Source organism: Phocoena sinus, chromosome 7 (assembly GCF_008692025.1).
Source record: "Phocoena sinus isolate mPhoSin1 chromosome 7, mPhoSin1.pri, whole genome shotgun sequence".
NCBI lineage: Eukaryota > Metazoa > Chordata > Mammalia > Artiodactyla > Phocoenidae > Phocoena > Phocoena sinus.
In genome coordinates this window covers 52,575,914-52,600,464 of record NC_045769.1, presented here as the reverse complement: position 1 = coordinate 52,600,464, position 24,551 = coordinate 52,575,914, and the positions used below count along the sequence as shown (strand labels likewise).

General features: G+C 36.9%; 1 protein-coding gene across 3 annotated transcripts in view; it reads left to right on the top strand.

The window, feature by feature from the left end:
* ITGA4 (integrin subunit alpha 4) overlaps positions 1–24,551 on the top strand; it is an 89,460-nt gene that overhangs the window by 43,400 nt on the left and 21,509 nt on the right. The window contains exons 15-17 of one of the 3 annotated variants that reach the window (XM_032636527.1): positions 2,757–2,911; positions 12,852–13,001; positions 19,339–19,415. In XM_032636527.1, the coding sequence (XP_032492418.1) occupies positions 2,757–2,911; positions 12,852–13,001; positions 19,339–19,415 (382 nt within the window). Of the gene's footprint in view, positions 1–2,756; positions 2,912–12,851; positions 13,002–19,338; positions 19,416–24,551 lie in introns of those variants that run through there. The other 2 variants (XM_032636528.1, XM_032636529.1) reach the window with 2 other exon arrangements.

The window sequence follows — 24,551 nt, the reverse complement described above, 5'->3', positions numbered from 1 at the left end:
TGGCTTAAGTTGGAGGCCTGAGAGGGGGAAGATTCTTTTTTTCTTATTCTGTCCTCTTTGAGTAATTGAAGAAGCTTATCTGGGGTCTAGACCCTGATTCTAATTTCCGTAAATAACACACATCTCTTAAGGATTTACTATGACTATCGGCTCCTAAGAGCCATGCCCATTTGCCTGTACATAGGCAACTCTCAGTGATCTGCTCTGGAGAAAGTATCTTTGATATGGCTCATCTGACATTGTGGTTGATCTCAAATAACGTATATGTGACTTCATAATCATTACACATTTTTCTAGCAGGTTAATGTTCCTAATTATGTTATATTTAAGCTAATATTAGAATAACTACTAATGAAACTAGCCCATGGTAGAAGAGAAGCATAACGGAGTTTACCATTTGGACATTAATAATTCATATACTTCCTGAGCCCCGCAAGGCCTATCAAGAGTTGTTTGTTCCCATGACCCTGCTGGGTGTCATCTAAACATCATGAAGGGTAGCAGATACTTATTGAACCAAGCTATAGATATGTAGCAGAGGCCTCAGTCTGAATTAGCCTGTAATAAGAAGTAGAGAATGAGCCTGGTATTTCTATTTTAGATCAGATTCATTTTTTTACAATTTTAATTTTATTGGAGTATAGTTGATTTACAGTGTTGTATTAGTTTCAGGTGTACAGCAAAATGATTCAGTTATACATATATTCATTCTTTTTTAGATTCTTTTCTTACAGATATCATAGATAAGATTCATTTTTAATGGTACTCTGCAGAAGTCCTCATTAAAGGTGCAGTGATAGGCCAGTGGGCAAGACCTTCATCCGGTTATTGATGGAAGAAGTAGCAGTTGGAGAGCATGACCCTAGTAACACAGTGACACAGACAAGCTGATGATTATCTGAGAGACACACGTTAAATAGAGAGAACTATTTCCCTTTATGGAAAATCAGTATTTGTCGTACTACCGATTCCATTGTGACCAAATATTTCTTTAAATGATTGAAAACAAATATATGAAAATCATAAATAATCAGCATTGTTACAAAACATGCTTTATAGTTGTCATAAAATGACTGCTTGGGAGAAATAATTCACGTAGTAAGCATATTTAATAAAACCAGGACATTTTGCCACTTACTGTGAATGGATTTTTATTTCCCTTGTTTCATGTGCTCTTGTCTGAGCTCAGAGGGATGAATTTGTAGATGGCTATTTCACTTGCAACTCTATCTCTGAGGCATTGAACCTCAGTTATAGTAATTTTGAAGCCAATTGATTTGGACTTTATTTTCTAAATAAAAGGAAGGTTGAAAGATTTATTTGAAGTTTGTAGGAGTGATGTAGGTTTTATACTTATGTTTCCTTGAAGTAGATAATATCCTTCCAGAAGAGTAAGATACTCCTAAAATGTAAATGAACACTTGAGGAATAATATAAATTATTTTAAATATCACTTATGAATTATTTCTCCTATATAATGAATGATCTCTCAGTGGACTACTAGATGTAGCTTGTTTTGCAAAGAAGCCTTTTATTTTTCAATTTTTTAAATTGAGGTATAACTGACGAACAACATTATATTAGTTTCAGGTATAAAACATGAGATGATTCAATATTTGTGTATATTGTAAAATAATCACCAAAATAAGTCTAGTTAACATCCATCGTCATACATAGTTGTAAATGTTTTTTTCTTGTGATAAGAAATTTTAAGATCTACTCTCTTAGCACCTTTCAAGTGTGCAATACGGTATGATTAACTGTTGTCACCATGCTGTACGTTACATCCCCATGACTTTTTTTGTAGCTAGAACTTTGTACCTTTTGATCCCGTCACCCATCCCCCACCCCTCACCTCTGACAACCACCAGTCCGACAAAGAACCCTTTTATATTCAAGAAATAGCTCGCTCTTTCTTGGTAAGATCGGTCTTGGAATTTTTTTTGGTTGTTGTAAATTTTCCTTAATTTTTTGGTTATTGAAGATCTTCTTTAGCACATCATTTACCATGTCAGATTTGAAATAAGTTCTTACCAAACTGCCAGAATATTTATTGAGAGAATATTTGTTTATTTTTGCATAAATCAACACTGGAAGATCCAACCAGAAACCAATAAAAACAAGGAAGGGAAATAATCAGGGTCTAGGGCTGGAAAGGAGATGTCTGTGAGTCAGCTGTTTATGTAGGTTTGACTTTTAAACCATGTGTTCACTTCACGTTAAAAAAAAAAAAATCAAAAGAAAAATAGCAACCCCTCAAATTGGAAACAAATGGAAATAAATGAACCCAACCATATATGAAATTAGTTCTGTAACCACACAAGATAAAATTATTACAAGTGACATTTGGGTGCCTGTACTTCCTCAGTCAGACGTTCTACGGACAAAAGGACTCGAAGAAATCTGAAACCTTACTCGAGACTTCTATTATTAGTAACAACTTTGGTAGTGTAGCTGTGAAATGTTTATATGTAGGAGGATTAAGCAAATAACTAAAGATGTTAATTTTAAAAGTAGAAACCTAGAGAAAAGTTTATAACTCTTTTTTTTTAATTTATAAAAATAATTTTTGAAATGTGTATTTTAAGTTGTTCCCTCTTTCATATTTCAGGTTAGTTTTTAGGAAGTTATTTAATGAAGAGAATTTAATATATATCCAGTATTCTATATAACTTTGACTATTATCACTTTAAAAATAACAAAACAAATGCCTTTAGATAATTATACTAATTGCAATTCTCTCTACACGTTTGCAGTTTTGTTTTATAACATGAGCCTGGATGTGAACCGAAAGGCAGAGTCTCCATCGAGATTTTACTTTTCTTCCAATGGAACTTCTGATGTGATTACAGGAAGCATAAAAGTATCAAGCAGAGTGGCTAACTGTAAAACACATCAAGCATTTATGCGGGTAATGTAAACTTGTTTTTATTAACAGATACGTAAACTTCAATATTATCAATATGTTTAAATCTTCTTGCATTGGTATCTTTTATAAAACACAGTGAAAAGCAAGTATTACTTGAACTAGCTGATCTATTGTTCCAGCGTCAAAATGTTAGAGGATCCTGTGACAGACCTAGATCATTCAAACTCTACGTTTTGCTTCTTCCTTATTTCACATTTATCACATTTTACGGCGTCACTGTTTTTTAAAGATTTGCCTTTTCCTCTTCACAATTGCTATTGTCCCTCTCTGTTTATGCACTTGCCTAAAAATGTAAATGTCGAATAGCTCTGCTGAGCCCCAGATCTATTCCTGGTAGATAATGGAGGGTGGGGGGAGGCAGGGAAGTTGGTTTATGTTTCATGTGACTTTAAGAAGCAGAATCCAACGTGACTGCTTTTGGATCGTGCCTTTGTCTCTATGCCAGCATTGTCGGTGATGTCAGTGGGAACTTGCACAGTTGTAGCGTGATGGGGATCATCTGTGGGCCAGGATGATGCTTCTCATGATGGTTTGGGGGTATAGCCTGCCAAAGCACAGCCAGTTTCATGTTTCTTTTATTAAAACACTCATTCCCAAACTGATCATCACGTTCCTTGCATTGATCACATTTTATCGTATGAAGCAGTGCCAGGTCTTTTTCATTAGGGAATGGTGTACTTCATCAGAAAAACTACTGTCACAAAAAAGCCAAACTATTCCCAGGAGCCTTTTCTGGGATTTCAAATAGTAGCCTCAGTGTAGAACTTAATTTTTCCTTAGATACTTATTCCAAGCAAATGCAAACAAGCATCAGGACTATTAAATGCTAACAGCAATAATCCCTATGCTATTTCCTCATTTCCCTTAACAGTTTTTACTGTCGTACTAGAGTAAAGCTATTAGATGGTTGAGAGCCAAAAGTATAGAATGATATTAGTGCAACCATCATTGATGTGGTGGGGATTAAAGAGGGTTTTTTCTTTTTAATTCTGCATAGTTGATTTTACTCAGGTTAATCAATTTTAGAGCCTAACATTGAGACCATTTTAAAGGGCAATAAAAGGACCAACATCAGGCATTGACAGACATATTGTGTTGAATCTGTATAAATGGCAGCAAATTGATCTGATTTATTTAGTCCCGTTTCTTGACATTGTTCCTATGACTAAGGGTTCATCAAAATTGTGCACTTTCTTCAGAATAGATTTGTACCAGAAACGACAATTTAGCAGAGGTTTCTGTGTTAGTTGCATATATACTTGTCACTACCATGGTAACACAACAAAAGCAGGTTACAGCCGTGACTTTGGGCCATACTGTCAATGTCAAAAAAAAGCACTTAGCTCTGGGATTGGTACATAGAGGGACTGTCTTTGAAAAAGTGATTGTTTCTTCCAATATTTTTTTTTCCTTCCTAACTTACCTTGCTTTTGTTTGGGACGTTTTAAAACTCATACATAGAAAGGCAAAAGGCTACTCCAACACTCTCCCTTGCAAGAAATCCGAAGGCAGGTGTAAGAACCACAGAAACAGCTGCCCTGATCTTGAGTTTTGTCAAGGACCCCTAGCTGTTATTTAGGAGGAGATGAAAATATAATGAGTGCATTTCCCACCCCCACCAGCATGGTACCCGAGGCTTTCGGAAACATTAACCGGATTGTTCCTTTGCTCTGTAAAGCGCGTCCGGTGTCAGGAGTGTTAATATACATGTGCATTCTACCTCAGCGCCCCTTACAGTGAAATAAGGTGACACTTGTTAATTATGTGCTCAGGGCCACAGCCCCCACCTCTCAGAGGACTCCCTGCCTGCTAGTTGGGCATGCTTTCTTTGCATAGCTCCTGTTGGCTGTACCAATTAAGTTCCACTTCTTCCAGTTAATAGATATTGAGTACCTATGTAGTGTCAGGTTCTGTTTGAGACACTTATACGGGTCAGTGACTGAAACAAAAAGATTAGCACCCTCATAGAGTTTATAGTCTAGTGTGGTGAGATAAACAACGGCACAAAATGTAACAATACACAATAGTAACAAATAGTAACACAATAGTAACAAAATGTAAATTTTATAGTATTTTAGAGCAGCAGACCCCAACCTTTTAGGCACCAGGGACTGGTTTCATGGAAGACAGTTTTTCCACTGGGGCGGGGGGGATGGTTCAGGAGGTAGCGTGAGCGATGGGGAGCAATGGGGAGCGGCAGATGAAGCTTCGCTCGCTTGCCCCTCACTCACCTCCTGCTGTGCAGCCGGGTTCCTAACAGGCCACAGACCGGTACCGGTCCATGGCCCGGGGATTGGGAACCTCTGTTTTAGAGGATTATATGGGTAATGGAAAAAGGAAAGGAGAGCAGAGCACAGGAAATTATAGGGTGCTGGGGAAGGAGTGAAGAATGCAATTTTAAATAGGGTGGGCAGAGTGGGCCTCATTCAGAAGGTGACATCTGAACAAAGACTTGAAGGAAGCTAAGGAGTTACCATGTAGATGTCTGGGGCAGTGGTCCGCAACTTTATCATGCAACAGCATTACCTGGGGGGCTTGTTGAAACACAGATTGCTGGGCCCCACCTAGAGTTCTTGATTCAGTATGTCTTCAACAAGGCCTGAGAATTTGCTTTTCTACAAAGTCCCCAGGTGATGCTGATGCTGCCAGTTTGAGAGCTGTACTTTGAGAACCCCTGATCCAGGAGGAGAACGTTACTGAAAGAAGAGCTAGGTAAAAAAGCATCAAGAAAAGAATGAGCCTGGTTGTTTTAGGAAACCATGAGAAGGCAAGGATGGCTGGAAGAGTGAGCAAGGGGGAGAGCAGTAGAAAAAGAGTCAAATCGCATAAGACCCTGTGCCTTTTTCTCCAAGTGACATGGGGATCTATTGTAGAGTTTGGGGCAGATAACTGACATGATCTGACTGAGTAATAAAAAGGAATACTCTAACTGCTATGTTGAGACTACACAGTAGGCGGCCACAGGTTAACGCAGGAAGAAGAGGACACTGCAATAAGCCAGGTGAGAGATGATGGCTCCAATGAAGGTGGTAGCAGTGGATCTGCTGAGAAGTAGTAGAAGACAGATTCTGCAAAATTTACTGACAGATTGGATGTCTAGCATTTGAGAAAGAAAGGCTCCAAGACGACTCCAAAGTCATTAGCCCAAACAACTAGAAGAATACAGTTTTCATCAGTAGGGCAAGGGAAACAACTTTTGGGTGTAAAATGTTGGAGTTCAGTTGTGGACCTGCGGAGCTGGAGAGACCTATTTTACTTTTAAGTGTAAACAGCAGTTAATCATTTGTATTGTATATACTCATCTGGAATTGGAGAGGGGCATGGAACTGGAAATCTAACAATGCACCTTTGGCATATGAATGGGTTTGAAAGTCATATGAGGTGGCTGAGATCATCACAGGAGGAGAAAAGAGCTAAGGTCTGCACTCCGGACCCTACAACATGAAGTGGTTAGAGAGAAGAGAAGGCTTACAAAGGAGATGAGAAGGACTAATCAGTAAGGAAGAAAAACAGGAGCTCGTGGCATCCCAGAAGTGAAGTGAATAAAGCAGGGCAAGGAGAAAGGCACGACAGTGTTTTCAGTGCTTTCCTCTTAGTTGAAGAAGATGAGGGCTAAGAACTCACCATTGGGTTTAGCAATGTAGAAGCTATTGGTGATCATGACAACAGCAGTTCAGAGGAAAAGGAGGAGAGGAATTGGAGACAGAGTGTAGCTTATTCTTTCACAGATTTTTGCTCCAAGGGGAGCTAAAGAAAAGGGGTGGGGGGTCAGTAGCTGACAAGAGAAGTGGAGAGACTTTTTGTTTCTTTTAAGATGGGAGGAATAGCATGCTTTTATGCTGATGGGTGTGTTCCAATAGAGTAAATGAGATAGATAAGAGGAAAGAATCGTCAGTGCAAAGCGGGCAAAAAGGGTGGGATTAATTGTACAGATGAAAGGATTGATTCTAGATAGCACATGCATAGTTCATTTGTTTATTTCCTTGCAGATGCTGGGCAGATGTGGTTGAGAGGACTGGAAGTTCTCTTCTGATTGCTTTAATATTATCAGCGAAGTAAAAAGCAAAGGCATTTGCTTCCATCGGAATGGGAGAAGTGGTGTTTAGAGTTCGGGAAGAAGACGTGAAGTAGTCTTCCAGGAGAGTGGGAGAGTGAGAAAGTACAGTATGGTCCTGAGATGGAGTTAGGCTCTAAGTTGCATCAGAAAGTGAGACGAGTCAGTATGGTTGTGGTTTTTTCCAGTCATGTTCAACCTTACAGGTGGGGGTAGATGAAGAGTTACAATCAACCATGGTTGCGGTCTGCCAGTAGAGTGAAGCAAAGAAGGAACGCGCGAGAGAGCCGAGGAGTATGCAAGGGAGTGGTTATATTTTTGGCCATGAAGATTAAGCAGGGTAAGGAGAGGAGAGAGGACAGCAAGAGGGTGTGTGAGGGACCGGGGAACAAAGTTGAATTGGAGGTCCCAGTGGGAGCAGCACATTGTTGGACTTGAGTATTAAAGAGAATGAGCCAGAAAGATTTCATCAGTATGACAACACATTAGAGTCATTGGGGACCTGAAGGTGAGAAAAAGAATTGAATTTTATTTTTATTCTTGCTCACAACGCCTTGATGATCTCACATAAATGAAAGTCTTTAAACCTACTTGTATTTTAAAAAACCCATCACAGTCTTTGATAGTAGAGAACTTGGCTATTTTAGAAAATCCACATCTTCTCATAAAACTTGGCTTTTATTAAGTCCTTCTCTTTTAATCACACATTCTCTAGTTTCACGTATTGGATCTTCTTGGACTATAGGAGACATTGTTAGCAATCTAATAAGTATCACATCACTAGCATACGCATTTGCTGGTATGTTATTTTTCTGAGACTATGTGGTCATTTATTTGGTTGGTAAGCACATCAGGTTTCTCACGTCTACTTCATCTACTCATAATTAAAACAGGTATTACATAAGACTGTTTTATGTGGACGGTCAAAATGTATTCCTCAGAAAATAAGGCAGAAATTATTTTTTTCCTCATAGAACTCCATTTTTTGGTGGTTTATAACTGTGCCAAGCTTTAATTTTTACTGTTAGAGCCTTACAATTATTAGATGTTATGAAAGGAGAATCTAGAATTTAGAATTGGGAGTTAATAAAAGGTTTCTGTGGTAGAAGGCAAATGGTTAATTTTTTAGGCCTTATAGTGTTTTATCTATTGAAATTCTGTTCTCTTGGACCTCGCTTTTCCCTTTATGAAAATGTTTCCCCATCCATGTAAGCATATGAAAATGAATCTTTGTTATCTTCAAAGGTACAACTTGATTAGGTCTTAGAGGTTTCTTAGGACAAGATTTTAGGACAAAGGATAATTTTGAGGCTGTTTTGATTTAGAGAAACCCATTCAACAATTGGCAACAATATTTAGAAATGTTGGAGCAGCCATGGTAGTGAGACTTACCTTCAGGTTTTTAGAGATATTTCTTGATTGATCTTGATGGAATCTCTGCATCAAAATACTCTCTGATGTTTGAGAAGAAAACAAACATTCCCTGCCTGTCTACAGCATTCCATAAAATCTAGAAATATTTAGCTTAGTCATTGGACCAGGAATGCCTGTCTCTACTGGTATCTGAGATCCAGTGAGTTCAGTGGCTTTAGTATGTTGTATAATAATCATGAAATCAACCTGCCTATGTATTTAGTAGATTAGTTTATTCTTTCTTTCCTTTGGTTTCTCTAAATTCTGGATTTTGGACTTCTGAAATAAAGGAATTTTATTTTGTTATCTAAGTCTTAGGTAACTTATAAAACCCATCATTTTCAGTAATAACTTCAAAAAATGAACACATATTTGATTACTAAAATATGTATTTGTATTTTATTTGCTTATATTTTTAAGCTATACAAACACATAGTTTAATGAAGTACCATTTGCTCCAAAGTAGTTATATTTTAACCACTGTGGACCAATCCATATATGCATGCATTTCTGCTGAAAATCTAAATACAGACCAACTATATAACTATACTGATATTATGGTAACCTAGTAGATGATTGATTATTCCATCAAATATTAATTCTTGGTTAGATTACAAGGTCTTTGAAGACAGGATATCTTTTCCATGTTTGTTTTCTTCTTAGAGCTAGCACAACTCATTACATAAGGCCCCCAATCAATCAATATTTAATAAATTTATAGATGATGTGTTCTCAGAGCTTTTTAAAGAATTCTGTGAGGGAAAATCTGTAATGTTCTATTCGTGTGATGGTGAGGGCACCTGTCTTGGGAGTGTTATCTTTTCTCAGGAAGTTGTAGTCCCAGATGTTTGACAGTTCACCCTCTGAAACATACTTACTAGATAAAATGGTTATAATAACACGGGGCCTTGCTAGCTCAGATTCCAATCTATGCCTCAGTCTTAACCTTCTCCACACAAATCTGATCACATTCCTTCTTAAAATTCTTCTATGTAAGAATTTTCCCATGCCCTTTCGAGTGTAGGTTAGGTGGCCCTCCCTCTTCTGTACTTGTGTCTGCATGTATCAGAATGCTCATCTCTCCACCACATGTGTGGATTTATGGGTTTTAAAGTGTAATGTAGGCACCGGCTTTCAGTTTTGTATCCCGAGATCCTGTCTTCTACAGAGTAGACCCATGAATAGATATTTTCACATGTTTGTTTATACCTCAACATCATTGTTCATTAAGTAATATTTTATAAATATTTCTGGCTCCACCCTTTAAATAAATTCCCTCACTGCATAAACACAATAGGATGACGTGGGCCTACAGCTCAGTTCTCAAGCTGGCCATAATAAAAATTTCTGTGAAAGTCAGACAAGAAGGCAGACTTTGTGTAATTTCAGGCATGTGCTAATTTGCATGCTTGTGGGTGCCCTGTTTTATGTAATTGTCCATAAAAATGTGGCATGGAATCTTCATTATTTTTAATATAGATAGCACATGCCATCCAAATTAAAAATTTTAAGCAAATCTACTTTTTCCTCCTGTATATTAATTAGTCACTTTAAGAATTTTTGATATTATAGCTTTTGTCCTTAGGTGGAGCTGTTAAAGTTAAGTAAGTGTGAATATCTGTCAAATACAGTTCTTGCAAGAGTGCACGTACATTTTATATATTGTGAGAAAGGCGTAATTAATAGCAAATTAGGATAATGAAAGTAATATACACCAGATGTAGAGAAGACCTTGTGGAAAATTAGTATGAATTAGATAACATGTGATGTGGTCAAAGCAAGCTTGTTGAGAAGAATTAGAACAGTGGACATGTGGAGGGACCGTCAGTAGCTGTCTAGCTCCTACACCTAGGGAATAATTTAATCAAGTTTGCTATTGTAATACTCAGGGCTTCAAGCTGTTCCATTTTCACAAGTTGATAACTTGGGATTTGGACCTTGATTTGCAGCATTCCTATATGGTCAAGGTTTCGAGTTGAGATGATCACTTACCAAGTAATCTAATAAAAACATCTCCATGTGTGAGAATGGAAAAGCCATGAGAGATCTTGAGTACTCTGAGTCATGCTACACATCTTCCAGGTACCACTTAATTAATACCAGTCTAATAGTTGTATTAGTAGAAAACGTAGCTCATTTTCTATTTAGTGTTCACTGGTTGGCAATAGACTAATTTTCTTTTTTCTTTTTCTTTCCAAATAGTCACCAGAATTTATTATAAGAAATTGAACTTCTGTAATTCCTTGGTTGGCTTATATAGCTACATTTTGCAGTAATATACACATAATAATTATAACATTTAACATCTATTGAGACCTTAATACGTACCAGGCATTGTACTAAGTGTTTTACATACATTATGTCATTGAATCCTCACAATAAGGTATAGGTGTCGTAATCATCATTTTCATTATCATTATTACCAACCATTTTCAGATGAGGTAATAGTGCCATAGACAGATTATGTAATTTGCCCAAGGTTACATAGAGATAACAAGTGAAGGACCTGAGGTTTGAACCCCAGTACTCTACCTTCAGACCACTTGCTTTTAACCAATTTATATATATATATATATATATATATTATATAATTTATGTATAATGTTGTAAATGATGAGAAGAAACAATGCATCCTTTTTTATAATTACATAAAAGACATAGGATAGGTGTAGTCTTATGTGAAATGTCATCTTTATTAACTTCATTGATTTTTATCAAAAGTTACTATAGGCATAAATAGCATAGCAGTAATCTGTATGATAGGTATTTTTTTCTATTCAGTAGGGATTGTTAATTTATGAGCTTTGGAAATCTGCTTTTAGGCAGAAATGTTTAAGCTATATTCCAACTCTGAATTGTCTAGATAAATAGAAATCCACTGACATTATTCAGTAGGAGGTCTGTCAGTTACAGTGTCATGGATCTACTAAGGAACTCACTAAGTGTAAATATAAACCTCATAAATATAAAGCTTAATTATGGTTAAAATTAATATGTCTAGTCCCAATGAAAACACTTGAGTTTCTTTAGTGGGACTTTGATGAATCTATTTTTTTTTTTAATCAGAAGAAATGTAAATTGAAACGGGCATATGAAACGTAGAGTCAAGCCAAGCTTTACATTTAAATTGTTAGTGTGAAAGACAAAGTGTGTGACCAATTCTTTGAATATCTTCTGAGTATGGTAACAATTATAATGCCAAGAAAAAGAAAAAGAAAAACTGCATAGTTCCTGTGTAGGTAGACTGTATCTGCTGATCATGAGCTTCTCTCTCAAATCCTGATATGATATATACTTTTAATTTTTGTTGTGCATAAGCTACTTGTTCTATAGATTTGCCATCAACATGTCTTATTTCATGCAGTTTAAATTGTCAACTGAATTCTGTTATAAATCCTCATGGATTACTTTATAGTGGAATCTTATTTGCCCATCCTCTTAGATAGGGGGAAAAATAAATGAGTCTGCTTTGTTCAATATATTTTGAAAATCTCATATCTGTATAGGCAGGGCTGCTCTGAGAAGCGCTTTCTAAGAGATGCCATGTTTTTTATCTTACTTGACTTCCATTTTTTTTTTTTCACAGACTTGGGATTCTAGAACACCTTTACTCTTTAGGGAAGTGTTTTCTTAATTGAATGCCAAACTACTTCAAAGTTATTTTCTTGTCAGTTATTTTAGTGTTTGTGCGAGTTTATGTTAGCAAATAATTTTGATAGTAATGTTGTATATTCCCATTTAATGAAGGGGCTATTGAATAATCAAATGAAAAGATGAAATAAATTTTAAGTTCATGGGAAAATGTTTTTAAAAGAGAGAAAAATAATGCCTGCATGTAGAAATAAAGATTAAAATATATGAATTGACAACCAGTGTAATAAACTCACGAGTCACTTCTTGGGGGGCAGAAGACAATAAATTTTAAAAACCTAATCACTCAAAGACTTTTTGACTACATATAAAGAAGATTAAGAATGATAAATGCTGTGTAAAAAATTAGTAAGATATTAAACTTAAAAGAGTGTCATACAGAGCAGAATGGATTCCAAATGGGTTACAATTCCTGTATCATTGATAAATAAATCCAAGAACTCTTTCTTTGTAAAGTGTAAAAGCACAATAAATGTAGAAAAACTGTAACAACTAATAAGAAAATTGTATGCATAGAAAATAGCATTGAAGAAAATATGCCAAAATGTAGACCTGCATAACTATTATTGGATAGTTATGGTTTTTCATTTTTAATACGTTTTGTCTTTTTCCTAATAAATGTGATTGCTTTTGTAATGTGTGAAAATAGTTCAATTTTTTAACAATTTAGCTTAAAAGGAAAGGATTTTCTTTGACTTCCATATATTGTGTTTGACCTTATGCAGGAAAGGAGGGACTTTATGTATATTTTTTATTTAGATGCTTATTTTTGTTATTAATTCATATGGCTTTCAATTTCTTTAGAAAGATGTACGGGACATCCTCACCCCAATTCAGATTGAAGCCGCTTACCACCTGGGGCATCATGTCATCAGTAAACGAAGTACAGAGGAATTCCCACCACTTCAGCCAATTCTTCAGCAGAAGAAAGAGAAAGACATCATTGCAAAAACAGTAGGAATTTTTTCTTTTATTTGAAACATCATGTGACATATAACTGAAGAAATTTTTTTGAAATAGTACACAGTTCTGAGGAAATGAACTCTCTCTAAATTTATTTAAAATTATAATGTTTTTATAAGAAAGATTTATGGTATGTCTTGTTTTCCATTTTTCTTTATTTTTTATATTCCCTTTAGGATATTGAACTGAATACTTTTAAATATGCATTTAGTCATAACAGTGGTTTCCCATATACATAAAATGTTAATTTTCTCTCCTTGATGCCTTGCCAGTGAAGAAAATATATTTCCAGAGAGCACTCCTAATGGAAGTGAGTTGCATTCATGAGTTATTCAGCATCGTCATGTGTGTTCAGCTTATCTTTCTCATTTTCTGTCTCCTTCTTTTTCAGTTTGTCTCCATCTCACTCACCCTACCCACAGATTCACTCATGTCTTGTTAGTCAGATTTTACTCATTTATAAACGTGTATCTATGTTACACAACAGTTTCACTTTTTAACTTAACTGTATGTGCATTTTGAGATGGATCCTGCATTCTAAACAGTGAACAGCTTTTTAAAATGTATCCCTGAAGTGATGAAAGGGAAAAACCTACAACCAAGATTACTCTACCCAGCAAGGATCTCATTCAGATTTGATGGAGAAATTTAAAACGTTACACAAAAGCAAAAGCTAAGAGAATTCAGTGCCACCAAACCAGCTTTACAGCAAATGCTAAAGGAACTTCTCTAGGCAGGAAACACAACAGAAGGAAAAGACCTACAAAAACAAACCCAAAACAATTAAGAAGATGGTAATAGGAACATACATATCGATAATTACCTTAAATGTAAATGGATTAAATGCTCCAACCAAAAGACAGAGACTGGCTGAATGGATACCAAAAAAAGCCCCGTATACATGCTGTCTACAAGAGACCCACTTCAGACCTAGGGACACATACAGACTGAAAGTGAGGGGATGGAAAAAGATATTCCATGCAAATGGAAACCAAAAGAAAGCTGGAGTAGCAATTCCCATATCAGGCAAAATAGACTTTAAAATAAAGACTATTACGAGAGACAAAGAAGGACACTACACAATGATCAAGAGATCGATCCAAGAAGAAGATATAACAATTGTAAATATTTATGGACCCAACATAGGAGCACCTCAATACAGAAGGCAAATGCTAACAGCCATAAAAGGGGAAATCAACAGTAACACAGTCATAGTAGGGGACTTTAACACCCCCCTTTCACCAATGGACAGATCATCCAAAATGAAAATAAATAAGAAAACACAAACTTTAAATGATACATTAAACAAGATGGACTTAATTGATATTTATAGGACATTCCATCCAAAAACAACAGAATATACTTTAAGTGCTCGTGGAACATCCTCCAGGATAGATCACATCTTGGGTCACAAATCAAGCCTTGGTAAATTTAAGAAAATTGAAATCATATCAAGTATATTTTCCGACCACAATGCTATGAGACTAGATATCAATTACAGTAAAAAGTCTGTAAAAAATACAAACACATGGAGGCTAAACAATATACTACTTAATAATCAAGAGATCACTGAAGAAATCAAAGAGGAAATCAATACCTAGAAGCAAATGACAATTAAAACATGAAGACCCAAAACCTATGGGATGCAGCAAAAGCAATTCTAAGAGGGAAGTATATAGCAGGAAACAAGAAACATCTCAAATAAACAACCTAACCTTACACCCAAAACAATTAGAGAAGAAGAAAAAAACCCAAGGTTAGCAGAAGGAAAGAAATCATAAAGATGAGATCAGAAATAAATGGAAAAGAAAAGAAGGAAACAGTAGCAAAGATCAATAAAACTAACAGCTGGTTCTTTGAGAACATAAGCAAAATTGATAAACCATTAGCCAGACTCATCAAGAAAAAAGGGAGAAGACTCAAATGAATAGAATTAGAAATGAAAAAGAAGTAACAACTGACACTGCAAAAATACAAAGGATCATGAGAAATTACTACAAGCAACTATATGCCAATAAAATGGACAACCTGGAAGTAATGTACAAATTCTCAGAAAAGCAGAAGCTTCTGAGACTGACCCAGGAAGAAATAGAAAATATAAACAGACCAATCACAAGCACTGAAATTGAGACTGTGATTTAAAATCTTCCAACAAACAAAAGCCCAGGACCAGATGGCTTCACAGGCAAATTCTATCAAATATTTATAGAAGAGCTAACACCTGTACTTCTCAAACTCTTCCAAAATATAGCAGAGGAAGGAACACTCCCAAACTCATTCTGTGAGGCCACCCTGATACTAAAACCAGACAAAGATGCCACAGAGAAGGAAAACTATAGGCCAATATCACTGATGAACATAGATGCAAAAAACCTCAACAAAATACCAGCAAACAGAATCCAGCAGCACATTAAAAGGATCATACAGCATGATCAAATGGGGTTTATCCCAGGAAAGCAAGGATTCTTCAATACATGCAAATCAATCAATGTGATAAACCATATTAACAAATTGAAGGAGAAAAACCATACGATCATCCCAGTAGATGCAGAAAAAGCTTTTGACAAAATTCAGCACACATTTATGATAAAAACCCTCCAGAAAGGTAGGCATAGAGAGAACTTACCTCAACATAATAAAGGCCATATATGACAAACCCACAGCGAACATCATTCTCAATGGTGAAACACTGAAAGCATTTCCTCTAAGATCAGGAACAAGACAAGGGTGCCCACTCTCACCACTGTTATTCAACATAGTTTTGGAAGTTTAGCCACAGCAATCAGAGAACAAAAAGAAATTAAAGGAATCCAAATCAGAAAAGAAGATGCAAAGCTGTCACTTTTTTCAGATGACATGATACTATACATAGAGAATCCTAAAGATGCTACCAGAAAACTACTAGAGCTAATCAATGAATTTGGTACAGTAGCAGGATACAAAATTAATGCACAGAAATCTCTTGCATTCCTGTACACTAATGATGAAAAATCTGAAAGAGAAATTAAGGAAACACTCCCATTTACCATTGCAACGAAAGAATAAAGTACCTAGGAATAAACCTACCTAAGGAGACAAAAGACCTGTATGCAGACATCTGTAAGACACTGATGAAAGAAATTAAAGATGATACAAACAGATGGAGAGATATACCGTGTTCTTGGATTGGAATAATCAACATTGTGCAAATGACTCTACTACCCAAAGCAATCTACAGATTCAATGCAATCCCTATCAAACTACTAATGGTGTTTTTCACAGAAATAGAATAAAAAATTTCACAATTTGTATGGAAACATAAAAGACCCTGAATAGCCAAAGCAATCTTGAGAAAGAAAAATGGAGCTGGAGGAATCAGGCTCCCAGACTTCATACTATACTACAAAGCTACAGTAATCAAGAGAGTATGGTACTGGCACAAAAACAGAAATATAGGTCAATGGAACAGGATAGAAGGCCCAGAGATAAACCCATGCACATATGGTCACCTTATTTTTGATAAAGGAGGCAAGAATATACAGTGGAGAAAAGACAGCCTCTTCAATAATTGGTGCTGGGAAAACTGGACAGCTACATGTAAAAGAATGAAATTAGAACACTCCCTAACACCATAGACAAAAATAAACTCAAAATGGATTAAAGACCTAAATGTAAGGCCAGACACTATCAAACTCTTAGAGGAAAACATAGTCAGAACACTGTATGACATAAATCACAGCAAGGTCCTTTTTGACCCACCTCCTAGAGAAATGGAAATAAAAATAAAAATAAACAAATGGGACCTAATGAAGCTTAAAAGCTTTTGCACAGCAAAGGAAACCATAAGCAAGACCAAAAGACAACCTTCAGAATGGGAGAAAATATTTGCAAATGAAGCAACTGACAAAGGATTGATCTCCAAAATTTACAAGCAGCTCATGCAGCCCAATATCAAAAAAGGAAACAACCCAATCCAAGAATGGGCAGAAGACCTAAACAGACATTTCTCCAAAGGAGATACCCAGATTGCCAACAAACACATGAAAGAATGCTCAACATCACTAATCATTAGAGAAATGCAAATCAAAACTACAATCAGGTATCACCTCACACCAGTCAGAATGGCCATCATCAAAAAATCAAGAAACAATAAATGCTGGAGAGGGTGTGGAGAAAAGGGAACCCTCATGCACTGTTGCTGGGAATGTAAATTGATACAGCCACTATGGAGAACAGTATGGAGGCTCCTTAAAAAACTAAAAATAGAACTGCCATATGACCCAGCAATCCCACTACTGGGCATATACCCTGAGAAAACCATAATTCAAAAGGAGTCATGTACCACAATGTTCATTGCAGCTCTGTTGACAATAGCCAGGACATGGAAGCAACCTAAGTGTCCTTTGACAGATGAATGGTTAAAGAAGATGTGGCATATATACACAATAGAATATTACTCAGCCATAAAAAGAAACGACATTGAGTTATTTGTAGTGAGGTGGATGGACCTAGACACTGTCATACAGAGTGAAGTAAGTCAGAAAGAGAAAAACAAATACCGTATGCTAACACATGTATATGGAATCAAAAAAAAAAAAAGGTCATGAAGAACCTAGGGGCAAGACGGGAATAAAGACGCAGACCTACCAGAGAATGGACTTGAGGATATGGGGAGGGGGAAGGGTAAGCTGTGACAAAGTGAGAAAATGGCATGTACATACATACACTACCAAATGTAAAATAGATAGCTAGTGGGAAGCAGCCACATAGCACAGGGAGATCAGCTCTGTGCTTTGTGACCACCTAGAGGGGTGGGATAGGGAGAGTGGGAGGAAGGGTGATGCAAGAGGGAAGAGATATGGGGACATATGTATACGTATAACTGATTCACTTTGTTATAAAGCAGAAACCGACACACCATTGTAAAGCAATTATACTCTAATGATGATTTTTTTTAAAAATTTAAAATAAATGTATCCCAAAATATATCAGTTTCACTCACTGTGTGTTTATTCCCAGGAGTCCAGTTGTTCAGACTTTTACTGTCCAACAACACAAAGACAGAGTCAACAGGATGTTTGGGGCCATGGTTAAAGCATTCATTAAAACATTCAGTAATGGCACACAGAACGCAAAAGGTGAAAGGGACATTTAAAGGTCTAGTTCATATCCTGTCCAGATAAAATTGCCCCTAAGTCGCTTCAACATATTTGAGCTTATAGTCAGCACTGTCTGGTCTACAATACTAGATCAAATGAAGATAATAAATTAAGAGCAAAGTCTTTCTATAGCCTTGTATGAAAATATTTATGGAAGTCGGTTTTTTTCACTCTTCTGTTGAACTTCAGTTTTCAGTATCAACTACTTTTAAATGTCTTTGATAATGAACCTCTCAATATTGTGAAGTACATAAGCCCAAACCTTAGCAATTTGTAGTTATATTAGAATGAGCTACAAATGAGCTACATTTTGATTCTTCAAGCCACCTGCTTTACGAATAAGAGAAGTAGAAAAAAATTATATTAATAATCTAGAGAACTATTTACACTTTCCTGCTGCTCCCGCTGGTATAGGCAGTCTCTGGTCTGACGTGCCATTTGACAACGCTCTACCCACTTCACATTTCATGTGCCTGGCTCCTTCTCTGACTTTCTAGATATCTTTCTTTTCTGCATCTCTCCCTCTCTCACCTGTTCCTCTCAGCTTCCTTTCTTTTTGTATCTCTCTATTTTTCCTTTGTCCAACGTATACCTCAGGGCTTCCTGTGTACCTTGCAGTATCTCTGGGTTCTGTTAAAATACTCAGAATTAAATAAATTCTGGAACCTGTTGATAAACTATCATTTATTTTTATTCACTGTATCCTCAAAGTAAAATTTCTAAATTTTATTATTTTCAACCAATATAAAATCACTGTTCTGCCATCTGTGAAAATTAAGTGTCACGCGTATGCATGATAGGCGGGATCAAACGGCAGCACCAGAAAATCGAGAGGGACTCAACGAAGAAAATCTTGGCAGTACAGGTTCTAAACATTTACAGAGGTTACTACCACAGTCTGATTAAACTTCTTTTTATACAACTATTATGAAAGAAAGAAATTATTTCGCTTAACAAACTTAGGCTCTAAATTTGCCTATTGAAAGAACGTGGTTCCTTTGAGCCCTGGAATTGTCATCTGAACCTACTGATACTCAAATCGAACTCTTCAAAAGGTATAAAGGAGTTACCAATTAGCTGTATTAATTTTATTTTTTCATGTGTCATAGATATTTTATCCTTTAAAAAACATAGAAATATACCTACTGATTTGAACTAAGATAAAAAATACTGTCATATTTTATTTCCAGATAAACTTTGCAAGATTTTGTGCCCATGAAAACTGTTCTGCTGATTTACAGGTTTCTGCAAAAATTGGATTTTTGAGGTAAGTGTAGTTGGCTCTCTGCTTACTTATCAGGATGGGGTAATTGGTGTGTGCCTGTGGGTTCTGAAGAGTAAAGGACTAAGAACTAATCCATGGGGGTTAGCAGCATTTAAAGACCTGGAAAAGAACAGCAGTCTCATTCTCCTGAAAGAGACTAAGTGTTCTATACAGCAGTCACATAAGTATACACTCAAAGATTACCACTTTTCAAAAGAATGAGAATGTGTGAGCACCATGGTTTTATCAGGCATGATTTTAACCTTTCACTGATAACTCGGAAGATATTTCAGGATTTAAATGTGCTTTGGGTTATTGTTATCATAATTGTAGTTATTTTTCAGACATCTGTAAGTGCCTGTTAATAGAGTTTTGGTTCAAAGTGAGCTAACCTTTACTATCTAATGCTTAGTATTTTATCATCCAAAAACTGGTTACATAATTCAGATTGATGTACAAAACAAAGATATCCCTAAATATATATGTGACCCATTTGAAAGGGAATAAATCATCTTTGTCTTCTAAATTCATAGAAGGGAAACAGGAAAAAGAAAATACATGTAAACGTGCTTAGAACAGTGCCCACAGTGCAAACTGGATAAATGTTGATTGCCGTCATTATTTATGTTGGGAAATAAACCATTGTAATTCTGTATCATGTCTATATCCCCTCTGTTGAAATTGTTCTGCATGTCAGAGGGAAGATGTGAAAATGAGGACCAGAGAGATAGAATCCACACTTCAGGTTAAGAGCTGGATGTGTATGGAAAGTGAAAGAGGACAAGGAGGCATCACTGACAGGGCAGGAATATGGGAGACTGGGGAAGGTAGGGATATAGAGGAAGCAGGTTTAAATTGGGGTGTGTTGAATTTGATGAGACTTCTATATGTAGCTCTGCAGTGGAAAATCTAGTTCAGGATTATGTTTGGAGGTCCTCTTCGCATTAGTTATGAGAATGCCTGTGATGGGAATGTGAATTTCACAAAGAACTAAGGATCAAATCTTGAGAGGGGTGGGTAAATTTTATTTAAAGAGCTTAAAAAGAATAAGGACTTAACTCCAGGAGACTGAAAAAGTATCTTCATAGAACTAAGAGAAAAACCACCTCCACGGTGAAATAGCCAATGGAGAATGTAAAAAGAGGGACCTAATACTGTGATTTTGTAGCCATCAGAGAGCATAATGACTGAGGAAAGGTCATGGAAGTTGGCACTTAAAATGTGACTGGTGGGGGAGAAAAAGGATGTCGCTGGCAAATTTTAACAGAAATTTCTGTGCAGTCATAGCTAAATGACAGCATCAGTGATTAAGGGAGGGAGAATTTATTAGGAACAAGTAGCTTCAACTGAATTTTTATGTATTTATCAAATGTTATTTAATTATGGGAAGATATAAACAAGTGTGAGGATCAAAGACAGGGAAAAGAATAAATTGAACAAAGAAATGGTCTGCTTAAATCCAGGGGACACTTCAGATATTACTTGAGCTGTCCTGTGAAGAATTTGACAGCTGTTCACTTCCTTTTTTTCAATGTCTTTTAATTTCCCGGATGCCATCCTGCTCCCAATCTCCTTTTACTTCTCTAGCCCCTCCTTCTCACTTGTGTTTGGAGGACCTCTGAATTTGCCTCTTTGGGCTCCCTTAATAGCCCTCTCTCACTCCTTCTCACACTCCCATATTTTCCCTGGATAATCTTGCCCACAACCATAACCTCACCTGGTCTGCCTCCACTGCTTATGCCCAAATCAGTGTCTCTGAGTTCCACACCCACCCATCCAGCTGGCTATCAGACATGCAGTCTTGGGTACCCAGTCACTATCCACCAGTGACACAACCATTAGTTAGTTACCAAAGCCAACAACCTGGAGCTCAACCTGCGTTCTTCTCTCTCTCTTATCCCTGACATCAAATAAATTACCAAGTCCTATAATACTACCACCCAGATGTGCTTTTTATCCATCATACTTCTCCATCTCTACTACTATTGCTCCAAATCAGGCACTCAATATCCTACCTGAATCAACTGAGCTTTACCACTTTCTGGGCTACTGGCCTCTGATTTTACATTATTCAAATTCCTCTACCAAGATGTTTCCAGAGTGACCTTTCTAACTTACACTTTTGATAGCAAGGCTTCAGTAGCTCATTAACATCTAAAGTCCTTAGTGCACTTCCTCAGCAATTCCACAGGACTTTTTTCCATTGATTGCAGAATAGTTGTGTGGCCATGCCATGCTCTCCTGAGCCTCTGTATCTTTTCAGTTTGACTTATCTGATTAATGCTTATTTATCTTATAAATCTCAGCTGTTTTCTAGGTAAAGCCCCCCCCCACACACACTTTGTCTCCAGCTACATAAACCTAGTCCTCCTGTGGCCCTGGTCCCATTGCACCTGTGCTCAGAACTATTATTGTCTGTCTCCACACTATCCTGTACACTGCTTCAAGGTGGGTTCCTGTCTTTTCATCTTGCGTTTCCAATATGTAACACAGTGCCTGGAACACTGTAGGTGACAAGTGGATGTTTGCTGAGGATGGAACAGGGTTCTAAAGGAAATAGCATGTACCTGGGATCAGACTCAGGTGGAAGGGTTAGCCTTAGAAAGAAGTTAAGATTCCCCTTGTCTTGAGCTAAGGAGCTGTGAATAGATGCTGACATTGATGAAGAAATTTTAACCTGGAAGGGAGGGAAATACAGAGAATTAATGGATGGCCAGAATAAAAAATGAGTTTGTGTATGGAAGGTGAGGCCTCTGAGGTTGGGTTTGGGACCTTGTGAAGGGAATGGGAAAAGATTCAAAATAGCTGTGAAGATAAATGGGATAGGGAATCAACCAGGAATGAGTAAAAAGGTTGACGAACAGCACTGAGTACCCTGCTGGGGTGGGATCACATATGGCAGAGAATAAATTAATTCTTTTCACCTAGGCAATGCCAGGATAGCCTTGAGCATCCACAGTTGAGGGCCAAGAAGCCCTAACCTATTTGATAGATAATTGGACTTTATACTTAAATTATCCAGATTGGCTGCTTAGATAGTCCAAAAACAGCAACCGCTAACTGCTTTGTAATCCAGCATGTAATTGTGGTGCCTTTGTTGAATTATTAGATGAATAATTTATAATCTTCCCATTCACATATTTATTTTCTTTCTAAAATACTTAGTCTTCCTGGTGCTTTGGCTCTCATGGGCCTTTGATAAGAAGAAGTATTTTGTGTGGGAAAGATTACCTAAGCTCCAAATAGGTGGTGTTTTCATCTTCTCAAATCAGACACTTCCATGGTTACCTTGTCATCTTTCACTGCAGTCCCTCTGGCCCGTGAAAAAAATGAGATGTTGAAATTTATGTGGAAATATTACTGAGAATGCTTATTTCCTGAAGAATGAAAATAATATCTTACTGAATTAAGATATGAAATCATTAATGTAATTGAATTATCAGTTTTTCTTCATTACGTATTTCTCACGAGAAATTACATTACCTACATTTCATTTTTAATTTGAAGTGATAACGTTTCCTGTAGTCGAAATATCAAGTCCATTATGATTTTATATGGCAGCCAACAGAAGGTAAGGCAGTTTTTCTCAAGGTGTGGTCTTTGAGTCACCTTCATGAGAATCACCTGGGATGCTTGGTAGAAATGCAGGCTCCTAGGCCCCTGACCATCCAAATCAGAATCCATGGGGACCAGGCCAGAAATGTTCATTATTAAGAAGGCTGTCAGTGGTTCTTATCAAGCTGAAATCTGAGAACCAGTGTTGTGGTGGTTTAGAGTTTAGATTTGAAGTCAGGCTAACCTGGTTCAAGTCTATCTACCATTTACTAGCTGAATGACCTTTTCAGAGAAGCCTTTCAGCCTCTGTAAGCATCCTTCCTCATTGGCAAGAAGGTAAAATAGTACTCTGTAAGGTTGTTTCAGGAGGCCAGTGCCTTATCCATTAGGCCACTGGGGCTTCTGTAAGGTTGTTTTAAAAATAAAATGCAATAATGCAGGCCAGTGCATTGCATAGCACAAAGCCTGGTACATATGGAGATTTGAGAAAAGTTGTTATTTTTGATAAATTATGGTTGGAATAGTTATAGACCACGATAAAAATGTTTTCATTTGGATAAAAAAATTAAATATTGCCAGTGAATTCTAAACATTTTCTGCACATGTACTGGTTATTTGTCCAGAGTTTATTGTTTCTTTATGTCCCGAGATAGCTGCTGACTGTGCCTGGGTCAGTTGTTTTCAGTTCTGTGAAGTTTGTAGTGGCCTAAAGTCCAGTGTAAAGTATAAGCCCCACATGTTTTGCATCAGTTAGGAAGATTACAGGCTCTTTCCATTAGGTAAATAACTTATTTGAAGAGTTTTCAAATGAAAACTCTTTGAATTAATTTTTAAGCCCATGGGTGAAGGGTTCTGACAAACTTCTTTGCATTTTAATAAATGATACTCTCTCAGAGAACAATTTGCCTCTCCCTCAAAGGAGTCCTCTCTGCCTTCTCGGTCATGGTAGGCAAATTGCAACCATATGTCTATGCCTTCTCCCAACTGTAACTCCGCTGGCACTAGTGGTATTTCTGTGTCTCAGAGCTACATACCTGCTTCAGGTATGATGAGTTTCTGATGACTGCACTAATAGACTGCCGACAGCAAACTGAATAGTGCTGATGCACTCCATCTCATGTTTTCGCTAAGTTGAGGCTTCCTCCTGAATCTCTAAATTCTCGGGACGGTAAACCACATTCAAATGGACTTACAGTGCGAAGTGAAAATGAACAAATATGACTTTACCTAAAAGATTACAAATAGAAGAGCAGGTATTAACCATCACCTAGGTAATTGAAAATCGAGTCTTTCGCAGAGATGACTGATCTAAATGACACTACTTCTCTTCCGTGCCTCCGTCATGCTTCCGGGGTAAGTGATGGAGGCTTTTCCTGAACAAAAGTGCTTTCAAATCAGTGAGGAATGCTTTTAACTGTGAGTAACAGAGTACGGGGCTAATAGTAACTTAAACAAAGGTGTTTAATTATTTTGCATAATAAGTCTGGAGAAGGTGGTCGCAGGTTTAGTGAGAAGCTACCAAAGTCTGGGCCTTCATGGTTCATGGTTATCTTTTCCAGTTCTCTTGGCTTTTCCCCTGTGGCT